This window comes from Zootoca vivipara, chromosome Z1, assembly GCF_965207765.1.
Source record: "Zootoca vivipara chromosome Z1, rZooViv2.hap1.1, whole genome shotgun sequence".
Lineage (NCBI taxonomy): Eukaryota > Metazoa > Chordata > Lepidosauria > Squamata > Lacertidae > Zootoca > Zootoca vivipara.
Genome location: NC_142583.1, coordinates 18634493 through 18648096, shown reverse-complemented (window position 1 = coordinate 18648096; position 13604 = coordinate 18634493). Strand labels below are relative to the sequence as shown.

The following is a 13604-nucleotide window of genomic DNA, read 5'->3' as shown; positions in this document are numbered from 1 at the left end:
TCTGAACCGTCCAAACTGCAATGAGTCAGTGGGGAGGAATGTTCAGAGGAGTTGCAGTTGTCCCAAACATTGCTAGCTTGCCACATTACAAATACAATACTAGTAAGATCAACCATGCAATGAAAAAAGGAAGGGGGGGTAAAAAGTTTATTGCTAAACAAAAAGTTACATTCTCCTTCATTTGACACCAAGAAAAGTTGTACAACATGAGATCCCACTAGACCCTGCTTTTGCCTTCTGAATCTCACAGGAAGTTCAGTGAGATGGGGAGATAATGTATCCATCTTGTGTATGGTAACAGCAGTGAGGTCACTATGTGCAGGAAAATGGCACCTATGTGTCATAACCACAACAGACAAGTAAATGGGAAAAGTCTTGGGATTGCCAAAAGGGAATGGGCAGCTGTACAATGCCTTTTGAAAAGGCTACACAAGCACTCGGGTGGATATGAAGATATAAAGGCATGTTTGCATGTTCCCACAGAATCCAAAATTGTGCTAGGGACTGCAACAGTAGGAGGTAATGTGGCACACAATATCTATTGAATCAAGGCTGGGAATGCTCACATCTGAAGCTGTGAAGAGCCGCTGCCAGCCATTGTAGGCAATATTGACCTAGATGGACCAATGGTCTTTCAGTTCAATGCAGCTTCCCTAGGGAAGAGACAGGGGGATCTCCACTGAACACAGTTGCAATTTACTTCCAAGTAATCATGTATAGGATTGCCCTGTTAATCTCTGAAAAATGCTATCACCACAGAAGAGGTAAAGTCTGATGATATATCTAAGAACCACTTTCTAATTAATAGTTTTTTCTCCGTTATAAATTTTTGACATGTACATTGTTATTTCTTCCTAACCACATAGCAACATACCCAAGAGCTGCTCAAGTCCTGCACCTATTTCCAGTTTTTAGATGTTTATTTCTAGAGAAAAGAAATTATTTCTTATGTCATTAATTTTTAAAGCTGTACCATTTGTGCTTTTGTGTTGTATTTGGCTGAATTTCAGATCTGGTAAGATTATCAGTGTTTAAAAGATAATGTTACACACCTGTAATTCAGCTTAAATGTCCCACAGACTAGCACTATGCTCATTTTTTTAGAAACCTCGACTTCTATGCGTTAAAGCACCACCTGGAAGCTTTGCCATTTCTCAGAATGCTGACGTCAAATCACCTTGAGCTATTATGTAAAAATACAGAAAGGTCAGAATGGGATGGTGCATTTTATCCATCTGCTTCCTGTGTTTTTTCCCCAAAACATCAGGCTAAGGTTCAGGTAGGGTATTTGACTACTGATGAACATATTTTCTTCTTTTTAAATTTTTTATTGCAAAAGGAATCAAACTAAACATTACTCCCTCCCACTCGCCTCCCCTTTTCTTGCCAAAGGAGGGGAAGAGTCCCTGTCTAAGATGGTCTGGAAGGAGGATTTACAGTTCTACAGGGATGATAAGGCAAAACAAAGAAAGATTGTTGCTGTAGTCAAAGATACAGAGTAAAAGTGGACGTGACCCTCCAAGGTGTATTATAAACTATTACTTCATTCTCTATTGAAGCTTCGTGACTTTTTGACAGCTTTATTTGTGGCATGAAGTCTCCCTCAGAACACAACTGCAAAAAGACATCACATTTTTAGATCAGACGTGAACATTATCCATACTTTTAACATTTTAGGCAGAGCACTTTGTGTTAAAAATAAGAGCCCATATGGACAGAAAATCATTCTGTCTTTGAAGCCTCTAACATTGCTTGGTACTCTAGATTCCTGACTGCTGACATATGCATTAAATTAAAGCCATAAGGTGTTGAGAAAGCAGTTCCGTATCATGGGCATTTCAAACTGCAGAGGAATGATTATCAGATGCTCTTTTAATTTTTCAATTATTAATGCCCATCATGCCCTCAAGCTTGTTTTTGCAATGTGCTCTCAGATTTGGCACTTATTCATCTTACTTCCTGCAAGAGTGCCTAAGGAATGGAGAATGTCTAATTGAACAGGGTATTGTCAGAAACAGCTATGTTGCTTGAAGAGTATTAATACAAAGTAAAGAAACATTCTTTATTAGGTAACTTTCTGGTAGTGTAGTTGAGTGCTCACTGGAAGGACAGATCCTGAAGCTGATGCTCCAATACTTTGGCCACCTCATGAGAAGAGAAGACTCCCTGGAAAAGACCCTGATGTTGGGAAAGATTGAGGGCACAAGGAGAAGGGGACGGCAGAGGACGAGATGGTTGGACAGTGTTCTCGAAGCCACCAACATGAGTCTGATCAAACTGCAGGAGGCAGTGGAAGGCAGGAGTGCCTGGCATGCTCTGGTCCATGGGGTCACGAAGAGTCGGACACAACTAAACGACAACAGTTGTGCGAAAGATTTAAATGTTTTACAGAACTCGTCCTCACTTTGTCTGATCAATGGTTGTTTGAAACCTCACATACTCCTGCCTGCATTCTTTGGATGTTTCTTTAGATAAAGTCCATTCAGGAACAGGATGTATTCAGGCTGATGAAAGGGTTTGTGTGTTCCCTCTTCTCCTTCCCCGCCTTATTTAGGAAGAAACATTTTACAGTAAGATTCACAGAAACTTATTAGTCTGAAAGGTGAAATTCCCTAGAAATATTTCAAGCCAGCATGTAGATAAAGCAAGACACTTAAGAGCTCAAGAACCAATTTTAAATTTAACTTGCCCCCTTTCTCCTTTATCTCCCAACAGACAATGACAGATTTTAAAAATGCTCAGTCCAAGGGTAAAGCTGAGAAAAAATGATGCTTTCAGAAAGGTTATTAGGAAAATCCTTTGTGGTTTTTTAATTTTATTTACAGGAACCTCAAGAATGGAATAGCTTTGCTTTCCGAAGTGCTGCAGTGTCACTGCAATGCATGGGAGTTGGACCCAAGTTTTCCACATATTGAAAAAACCAGGCACTTCTGATGTGTTTATGTAAATTTTGTAATGGACTTTGTTCCTCTCTAATACAGGCAATTCTCAACCTATGTGGAGGTTATGTTCCAGGGATAGCGCCTAAAGTCAAAATACATTGAGTTTAATAGTGGGTGGGATGGTCAAAGCCTTTTTTTTAGATGCCTGCCCCATGTCCACCCCTTTTGATTTTTTTATTTGCCATAGCATATTGCTGAATGTGTGCAAGTTAAATGCATGTAATTTGCAAGTTACTGTACCTGTATACTAACTGCACTAGCATCAGAAGCATGGACATATCCTAAATCAGGCTGCTTACCAACACTGGAAAAGTATTCAACTCTTACAACAAAAGCTCTGTATGTCTTGTGCATCTTACAGTATAGTCTACAATCTATAAACCCTCAATATTTTAATAAATAAACATGTAGTTTCCTTACATTCTTCTGCCACCTGCTGGACAGATGGATTTTTTTATACAGTACTGGCACAATAAGGAATCTCATTTAACCTGTTCAAGATTAATTAACATGACTTGATAAAGAATAGGTGTTAAAATTTATTTATTTTAATTTCTATACCGCTTTATATTTTTAAGAAAAATCTCAAAGCAGTTTACAGCATAAATGCAACCATCATCTCATAAGAACTGTGAGGGGGGGCCAGTAAACAGAAGTTTGTGCGTTTGTGGGCCTTAAAAGTAAAGGTAAAGGACCCCTGACAGTTAAGTCCAGTCACCTACGACTCTGGGGTTGCAGTGCTCATCTTGCTTTACAGACCGAGGGAGCCAGCGTTTGTCCGCAGTTTACCGGATCACACACACACACCCAACCCAACCCCCCCACACCCCAAAAACCCCCACATCTGAAAAGGGAAGACAATGTCATTCGAATCAACCAAAGGCTTGGTTAAAAATGAACGTCTTTTGCCTGGTGCCTAAAGGTGTATAATAAAGACCCCACCGTCTCCGCTGTCCCTCATTCCAAGGAAACTGAACCCAGGATAGGGAACTGAGCAATCTTGCACTGCTCGGAGATTGAGGTGGTGTGCCATGTTTTTGTTTTTTAAAAGTGAGCCTCTAAGCCCTTAAAGAAAGTTAAGAAAACTAAATGAGTGCCGCACCTCATAGTCACCTTTGACCTGGACTTAACCGTCTAGAGGTCCTTTACCTTTTTAAAAAAATGAGATTACATATATGGTGCTATTCTGCCTTTTTGAATACAGATTTTATATTTGTGTGTGTTTATATGTGTTGATATGTAATTGCATATGTGACCTCCGGGTGTAGGGCAGTATATAAATTCAATAAATAAAAGTTCCACCTTTCTTCCTTTTCTTGCCAGTCAGCGAGCCTGATGGACCAACTTCCAGAGAACAGGATAAAAGAGTGGAAACAATTCAGCCATGCCCTATAAAAGATGTATATTGCTAGTAACCGGTGATTCTGACAGGAGAAACAGAAGAGAAACGCAGCAATTTTATCAGCCAATGCGAAAACCTATTGCAGAATCACCGCAATCGGCAGCCCGAGACTTAGCAATAAGACTTAGCATCCGTGCACTTTGAAAAGGCTCCTCAGCAAGTCGGGCTAACGCCGCCGCTCAGGAAGCCCGATATCCCACAATGCAACGCTCTCCGCCGCACAGGATCGAACTACGCTCCCCAGACTCACTCGAGCGGAGGCCGGTGGACGGTTCGCGAGGGGGCCGCGCGCGCGCTGCGCTCTGGGAAACGTAGTTCGAGCACGCGAGTCTCGCTGGAGGCGGCCCCGCCGCCGCGTCCGCCTCCTTAACGCCTTTTGAGGAAGAAGCGTAGCCTCCGGAGGACGAGGCCACGTGACCCGGGGAGAGGAGGAGGAGGAGGAGGAGGGGGCGGGTAACTGATAAAAGAAAGCGAGCCAACGGCGGAAGAGCATCTCCTTTTTCCCGGCGGAGGGGCGACTAAGTAACGGTACGTATCCGTCCGCCGCCTTCCTTTCACCAAGATGGCGGCGGGGACGGCCGTTGGAACGGGGATGTGAGGGGGGACCCCGTCATGTAAGCACCCTCTCGCTCCGTTTATGGAACGAGGACGCCGAAGGGAGCTGCCGGCCGAGAAGGACGGAAGGCGGCGACGTTCGGCTGCGCCCTTTACCCCCTCAAAACGAGCAGCCCTTGGGAGCCCCCTGAGGGGGGAAATAACGGGAGGCAAAACAAAAAGCGCGCGCCCGTGTTATGATGGGGAGGGGTGCCTCTGTGGGCCCGCCTGAGGGAGCGCGCGCTGGTGCGGAGGGGGGCGTGTCCACCCGCTCCACCTCGAGAGCCCCGCGCGGCGCCCTTGGTAGGCTCCGCCCCCTGCGCCTCGTTGGGAGGGGGTGCCTTGTCTCCAAGGAGACGGAGCGTTCTCTTTCCTAATTGGCCCGAAGCCAGGCTGCTTGGGTCGTTCGGGTCCCGCCCACCCCCGCTTTGCTCCTCCTCCTCCATCCTCTGCCGCGATCGGGACTTTGCCGCCGATCTGAAGGCAGAAGCGGGGATTTCTGAGCCCCTGGCTCCGCCCCTCCAACCGTCTTTCTGACCCCGCCCTCGAGAAGTGGCAGGTAAGGAGGGATCGGCAGTCGCGATCGGGCGGCCGTGGTTAGAAGAAGAGCTCGGGGCTCGGTTCCCTGCCCGACCGGGCCTGCACAGCAGCGGGTAAGGGATCTGCTAAGATCGTTTCCTCGCGATTGCCGCCTTTTAGGGAACTGGGTTCGGGTCCGCCGCTGTAACTCCGAGGGTCGCGAGCTGCGGTTGACCTGGCCAAATAATTGTGTCGGGGTCTGGTTCGAAACTCCCATTGTTCTAGGCGCTGTTTTGTGACCAGCGATTTCATTCACAGTCTTAGAGCTCCGGGCCTAAGATTTCATATTAAAACTGCAGAGTGGAAGGAAAAGAGGACCTTTTTCTGCCTCCCCACTTCCAGCTACTCTCTGAAGACTGGAGAGTAGACCCTCTTAAGAATACTACTGGGGTGGGCAGGGGAAGGACTAGACCATGTGGGAAAAGAGCATAATAGTTTAGCTGCGCTTCATTCATTTTTGCTTTGTATTCTTGTTATTTTTAAAAAATTAGTTGGTTAGAGCATGGTGCTAATAATGCCAATGTTGCAGGTTCGATCCCTGTATGGGATAGCTCCATATTCCTGCATTGCAGGGGGTTGGACTTGATGATCCTTAGGGTCCCTTAAAGGTAAAGGAACCCCTGACCATTAGGTCCAGTCGTGACCGACTTTGGGGTTGCGGTGCTCATCTAGCACTATTGGCTGAGGGAGCCGGCTACAGCTTCCAGGTCATGTGGCCAGCATGACAAAGCCGCTTCTGGTGAACCAGAGCAGTGCATGGAAACGCCGTTTACCTTCTCGCTTGGAGTGGTACCTATTTATCTACTTGCACTTTGACATGCTTTCGAACTGTTAGGTTGGCAGGAGCTGGGACCGAGCAACGGGAGCTCATCCTGTTGCAAGGATTCGAACCGCTGACCTTCTGATCAGCAAGCCCTAGGCTCTGTGGTATAACCCACAGCGCCACCTGCATCCCACAGAACTCTGTAAGGGTCCCTTACAACTCTGCAATTCAATTATTATTTATAAAATTGTATACTACCCTTCATCCAAAGATCACAGGGTGGTTCACATGAGTACAAGTTATGCAGCAGTGCGTGGTCTGTGTATACTTTTCTATGTTTTCTATGTTTTCAATCAGAAGTGCAAACCAGTACTTTAAGTTTAAAGCTGCATACCTTTTGTTACCTTTCCTACTTTATACATAGAGCAAGCCAGTTACAAGATTGCAACTTGGCTGCTGCCTTCTTTGTCCTGAGGTTGTTTACAGAGTGCGCTAGGCAACCACCTTGCGATCTTAGGATGAAGGGCGGTACATGCATTTAAATAATAATAATAATAATAATAATAATAATAATAATAAACTGTGTGTAGTCACAGTAATGTACAACAGATCTTGTTGCTTGAATCTGCTCTACAATTATGGAAAATACTGTAACAGTAAAAATTAAAAAATCCTAGCGAGATCTAGTAAGTTCTTCCTTGTTTCAAAATTAATGAAAACTGTTTTGAATGCATGTGCATCTTTAAATTGTTTTTCTTTGGAGAGCTGAGGGTAGCTGTAAATTGGGCTGACATAAAGTAAATGCAAAATATCTAGCAAGTCAGGCTAACTGGTAGCTGGGAAAGACTATTAGTTACTTTAGACTGTTGCAAATGATACTTGTGTTATTGATCAGGCAAGAACAACAGTGCCTCACTGTTTTTTCATTCCTGTTATAACCATGGAACATATCATATGTGGAAGATAATTTCTAATGTAAGGGGGCAGACGAATTCAAAAGGGAGCAAGAATTTGGGGTCATTGACAGCCTGATCCTTGAGTTCAGTTGTGTTCATTTCCTAGTAAGTTTGAGGGGTGCAGTGCTTTCCTGTATTTTGCCTCCTTTGGAAGGAGATCACTGTATTTTGCAATATTTGCATTAATTTACAAATATACAGGTTGAACAAAGATACATCAGGAGCACTCAACCTGAAGGCCACTTCTCTCACATTTGATCTCTACGGAGGCTGTTAGTTTACAGAGTTCAGAGCTCAGCTCTCTTTTGCTTCTCAGCCTGACTCAAATGGCAGCCTATTGTTCTTCTTTACAGATCGCCCAGGCTAGGGACTTGGTAGAGATGGCTGTCCAGCTTCCAGAACAGTCTCTATTGTGGGCCATTTACCTGTTACTTCCCTAGCAAAGGAGATACTTGGCAAGATTGTAAGGACTGTTAACACTGGGGGAGGAAAGGGGTGCGTTGGGTGCAGCCTCACTGTGCCGTTGCCCTGGGACACTCGCCCAGCCCCTGCGGGTGGCTAGCCCCGCCCCCAGGTGCACAGCATGTGCTCCGCTCTGGGTGCCAGAGCACCTAGCTTCACCTCTGACTGTTAAGGCAGTCTCCTGGATCCATAAATCCTCTCCTGTCCAACCCCAAATCTCTTGAAAGTATGCATAGGATACCAGCCAAAAGGTTATCAGGATAGCTTTTCTCTGCTGACATTTTGGTTATGCACCTTTGTGTGACATTGGTGGACAAAAGAGTTGTTGAGGCTGACCTTAGATGTTGCCAACTGCTTATAGGACTCGTACTTTGCATAATTTGATCTTACATTGCTGTCCATATTTGATGACTGCAGTTTGGGGTATTGAATTGTGCTGTATTGTGTTACATTTGAAATATGGATAGATTTTATAGGAAAATTCACAATTCTTGTTTTGGCTTTGTGATGTCTGTTTTTGAATGAACACTTTGGACGTGGGGTTTTTTGTACCCGTTTAAAATATTTTAAATAGTATGCTCTACAGCACCTTAAACTTTTCAGCTTTCCCTGCTGGATCCTGGCATTGCACTGTTATGTACATTAAGCTTTAATTTTAATAGGGTTTTAAGGCTGCATTCTTAGGCATGCTTAAGTGGGAGTAAGTCCCATTGAACCCAGCAGGAATTACTTTTGAGTAAACATGTTTAGGATTGTACTGCGAGTGTTTTTAGGATCAGGGCTCTGGGATTTAGTCAGTTTTCCTCTGTGCAAAACAAACTGGAAGATGGAAATTCAGAGGGTGTTTTGTGAGTTTGGTAACGATTGAAAGTACTGTAAACTTGTTATATGGCCCTTTGTGAATTTCCACTTAGCATAGCTTTTGCTTGACTTTGTTTAGTGAGGAATCACAGACTTGTACAGGACATTAGTGCCAGCCTATGTGCCATCTCTTAGTCTTTCTGGAAATTAAAAGAGCATGGCAGGGCAATAAAGCTTTTATAAGAGGATTCATCTGGAAATAGCCACTTGGAAGGTGGACAAGAATGGGCTAGCTGGAAAAGCAAGTAAAAAACATATCAATGCATGAAATCTTGTTAGCTGATGCTATAGTTTATACAAGTAAGTTCAGTAGGGATTTAGGTTGATTTAGAGTTTAATAAAAGTGATTGAAGTATAATTAGTACAAGGAATGTGTGTGCTTCTGTTGATATTTGAATGCTTACAGATTATAGATTGCAATCCTGTCTAGTGCCATTGAACCCTGTAGGACTTATTTCTGAGTAGACATGCATAGATTACACTGTTAGACTTCAGTCTTATTACCAGTATATTCACTTACAGTACTTTGGGAGTAAGTGCCATTAAAGATGGTGGATTGGAACTTATTTCTGTATAAATCTGCATTAGTTAAATCTGCTACATCCACTGAATCAACTCATCCTTGTACAGTAATACCTCGGGTTACGAACGCGATCAGTTCCAGATCGCAGTTTGTAACCCGAATGGTTCGTAAACCGAACGCGACCCGAAGCGCCATTTTGCGCATGCGCAAAGTGTGATTTTCACGCTTTGCGCATGCGCAGACCGCGTGCACGCGGCGAAAACACTTCCTGGTTTGCGCAGTTCGTAACCCGAACTGTTCGCAAACCGAGGTGTTCGTAACCCGAGGTACGACTGTATATGAAATAAGCTTAGTATGGAAACAAACAAATACTGTATCAAGACCAGGGCTGGTTCAGGAATAATGAACCATGTGAAGGCGACATGAACTAGCCTGTGTGATCCCAGGACATGTGCACACTCACTCACATAGGAAGAGACCATTGTTTCCTGTTATATCTGACTTCCCTAGTGTATAGCGTTTAGTACAGACTGGAAATGTGGCCCTTTTAAAGTAGATTTGTCTTATAATGGTATCTGTTTATTTAGTGGTGAATAACATAACATGGCAGCAGGAGGCAGCCCTTTTGAAGAAGGAATGGATGATCGTGACTTACCTGGCTGGAGCAATGAGAGCCTTGATGATCGATTAAACAACACGGTATAGCACTAATTTCCTTTAATACTTATTATTTCTGTTAATAATAATTATTAATTTGTATACCGCCCTTCATCTGTAGATCTCATGGTTCACAAGAGAAAAATACAAAATAAAAACAGGAACAAAAAAATGAATATTAAGCTCTTCTAGATACAAGCAATGACCGATTTACGAACATCCGAACGGTGCGCTATCGCGGATGGCGCTGGACCTGGCAGTGGGCCCAAGAAAGGGGCAGAACAGAGAAGGGGCAGAGTGGACTTATGTGTGCTTTGCCGGCACATGCAGGGATTCGGAACATACCCCCTGCACAAAACAAGGATTGCCTGTATTCCACAGGCAGTTTTAAAGATATACGATGCTTCTACCAAAACTATATAAATATTAAAGTGTATGCTTGAAATCAGTTTCACAGTGTTGTTGAAAAATGCTACTAGATTGCAGCATGCTGAACACTTGCTTTAAAATGGAAGTAAGTTTTAAAAAAATAATTAAAAGGCAATTTATGTGGTATTGTGAAGAATCATGAATTTAAAGGAATCATTTTTCTTTAACAACGTACATGGTTTTGTTTTTTTGTTTAATTTTTAAGGACTGGGGTGGTCAGCCAAAGAGACCCAACAGATCTTCAGAAAAAAACAGGAAAAAGGTTACCGGTGAAAGTGAAACAAGACTTACTAATGACATCTCACCAGAATCGACACCAGGAATTAGACAGAAAAAGTCAAAGACACCTCATACTTTCCCTCATACAAGATACATTACCCAAATGTCTGTTCCAGAGCAGGCAGAACTTGAGAAACTTAAACAAAGAATAAACTTCAGTGATTTAGATCAGGTATGTGCTTTGTTTTTACTAAAGTGATCTGGGTGGCCTCTCTGGTTTCCAAGTTAGGAAACTCAGGTGTCTAGCCACTGTCTCACTTGTGTAGAGAGGCAGGAGGGAGGTGCAGAAGCTAGCGTGAGCCCAAGTGCCTTGCTGTGCACTTTGCAGCTAAATTTTAAATAGGTCAGCTGCAAAGTCCACTATCTGGCACATGTGCAGCTGTTAGCTTCTGAGCAAGAGTGACAGCATTGCTTGCCTCTCTCCATATTTTCCAGCTATGATGATGATAATAATAATAATAATAATAATAATAATAATAATAAATTATTTATACCCCGCCCATCTGGCTGGGTCTCCCCCGCCACTCTGGCTGGCTTCCAACACACATCAAAATACATTAAAATATCACAGACTAAAAACTTCCCTAAACAGGGCTGCCTTTAGGTATTTTCTAAATGTCAGGTAGTTGTTTATCTCTCTGACGGGAGGGCATTCCACAGGGCGGGTGCCACTACCGAGAAGGCCCTCTGCCTGGTTCTCTGTAGCTTTGCTTCTCGCAGTGAGGGAGCCGCCAGAAGGCCCTCAGCATTGGATCTCAGTGTCCAGGCTGAACGATGGGGGTGGAGACACTCAGGTATACAGGTATATATAGACACTATCTTCATAGCACTTAGACCTCATGTGTAGGTAGGAAATGAGCCAACTGGATCATTTGCTCCTCCCTCTGTGATTAGCAGCTGTTCAAGTACCTTGTTGTGTTCTCTACTGATAGAGAAAACCTACGGTTAATAGCCTAAGAATTGTTGATCTAGTCTCACACTGACCAACCAGATGCCTATAGGAAGCTCACAAGCAGGACATGGGAGCAAAAACTGTCTCCCACTTATGTTCCTCTGTAACTGGCATTCAGAAGCATGTTGCTTTTGATACTGGAGGTGAAGTCCTCAGTATGGTAGCCTTACCCTTCATGAATTTATCCAATCCCCTTTTTAAAACCATCAAAGTTGGCAGCCATCACTACAACTTGTGATAACTAATTATGTGTTTAGTAACCATGGGCTATGTGAATAAATCTGTTCTGAGTCTCCCACCATTCCACCTCATTGGATGATCTTGGGTTCGAGTATTTTATGTACACACACAAATGCACAAACACAGGGGTGGAGGGGAAATTCTCCCAATTCTGGATCTCATGGCAAGGTGTTACATTTGCTACAAGTCAGTAGGATATGGGGCCTGGCTAGTGATGGAACTCTATTCTGTCCCCACTCCTTTCATATTAGTAGCAGGAAGGGAATGAAGAAACTAGGGAGTTAGGAATAGGAAAAGGAGGATGGGGACAAAATTTAAGCTGAGAGAACTTGGAGGATATATGACTATTCTCTACAATGTTGTTTTACCATACTAATGAATTCTTTAATCTCAACTCAATGCAACTCAATTCATTGCTCTGGGAGGGAAAATGGTCATTCAATTTTTTTATCCAGAAGAACCCCACAGAGTTTCTTAACTGGAACAGTGTTTGAATGAAAGCTGTAAGTCATTTTGTGGTCTTTCACTCTTATGTAGAGAAGCATTGGAAGTGATTCTCAGGGCAGAGCAACAGCTGCTAACAACAAACGCCAGCTTAATGAAAGCAGAAAGCCATTCAACTTCCTGTCACTGCAGATTAATACTAACAAAGGCAAAGATGCTGCAACAAGTTCTCAGACACAAGAAACCGGGGGATCATCGCAATATAAAGACTTATTTACAGCTGCCTTGAGTAAGGATTTGTTACAGAATTGTCCTGTCTCTATTGAAGAAGATGGAAGAGGTGAACCAGCAGTGGACAGTAGTCAGGTGATATTAATGGTTAAATTATCCAATTCATATTGAAAAAGATCTTTTAATGAAATATTTAATGAGTTATCCTTAAAGTAGTCTTTTTTTCTTGAAGGTTTATTTCTGTAGCATTTTAAATATTGTAAACATTTTTAAATTAAAATGCAGGATTGCTATCTATTTTATCAGTTTAAATCATTGTACTGCTTTATATACAAAATATAAAACTAAAATCAAAACTTCAGAAGGCAACACTATGTGCCTGCATGGCTTGTACACACTTAAGTAATGGTAATCCCCATTGAACTCGGTCTTACTTCTAAGTAGACACAGGATTGCACTTTTAGAGTAATAGTCACAGAAGTGCATTTTTAATGTTGTATTTGTGTGTTTTAAAAGAATGGGTCTAACTTTTGTAGCTGGTGTAACTTTAGTTTTGGTGGTGTTTATATCCCATATCGGTTTTGTTTTACAACACATATTTTTCCACCCATTAGTTTTATAACAACACTTTACACTTGCTACATCACTGGTATTTGCCCATCACAGATTATTGACTCTACTTTTTTTTTACTTTCAGATTGTGAGCAGACTAATTCAAATTCGTGACTATATTGCAAAAGCCAGTTCCATGCGAGATGATCTAGTTGAGAAAAATGAGAGATCTGCTAATGTGGAACGCTTATCACATCTCATAGATCATCTAAAAGAACAGGAGAAATCATACCTAAAATTTTTGCAGAAGATGCTTGTAAGTTGGAAAGCTTAAATGCCTCTTTCAAATGGTGTGAGAAAATGGTACGGGGGATGAATCTAAATTGTAGCATATTTTCCCCTTAATGTTTCCTTTACCCCATTTATGTAGTTTTTTGTTTATGCCACTAAAATATTCCAGGCTAGAGAAAATGAGGAGGAGGATGGTCGGACTATAGATTCAGCTGTGGGATCTGGTTCTGTAGCTGAGAGCACATCGCTAAACATAGATGTGCAGTCTGAAGTTTCAGATACAACGGTAAGCTTCTTTTCAGTAATTAAGGTGCTAGAGATGAAGATGCTTTTCTCTCTCCAGATAACTTATGTTCTGAATCTGAATTTTAGTCCAGGAAAACTTTTTATAAGCTACAAATTCTGGAAACATTAAAATAAATGTAAAAATTTTAAGTCAGAATGGCC

The 13604-nt window shown here is 42.6% G+C and overlaps 1 protein-coding gene across 22 annotated transcripts in view; it reads left to right on the top strand.

Annotated features, from left to right (window-relative positions):
- The first annotated feature begins 4537 nt into the window (after positions 1-4537).
- Positions 4538-13604, top strand: part of PCM1 (pericentriolar material 1) — a 48202-nt gene continuing 39135 nt past the window's right edge. For 4 of the 22 annotated variants that reach the window (XM_088659023.1, XM_060278845.2, XM_060278843.2 and 1 more), the window contains exons 1-6: positions 4563-4872; positions 9670-9781; positions 10374-10619; positions 12177-12449; positions 13012-13182; positions 13327-13443. In XM_088659023.1, the coding sequence (XP_088515149.1) occupies positions 9686-9781; positions 10374-10619; positions 12177-12449; positions 13012-13182; positions 13327-13443 (903 nt within the window). In that variant the 5' untranslated portion in view covers positions 4563-4872; positions 9670-9685. The other 18 variants (XM_060278847.2, XM_060278846.2, XM_088659041.1 and 15 more) reach the window with 14 other exon arrangements.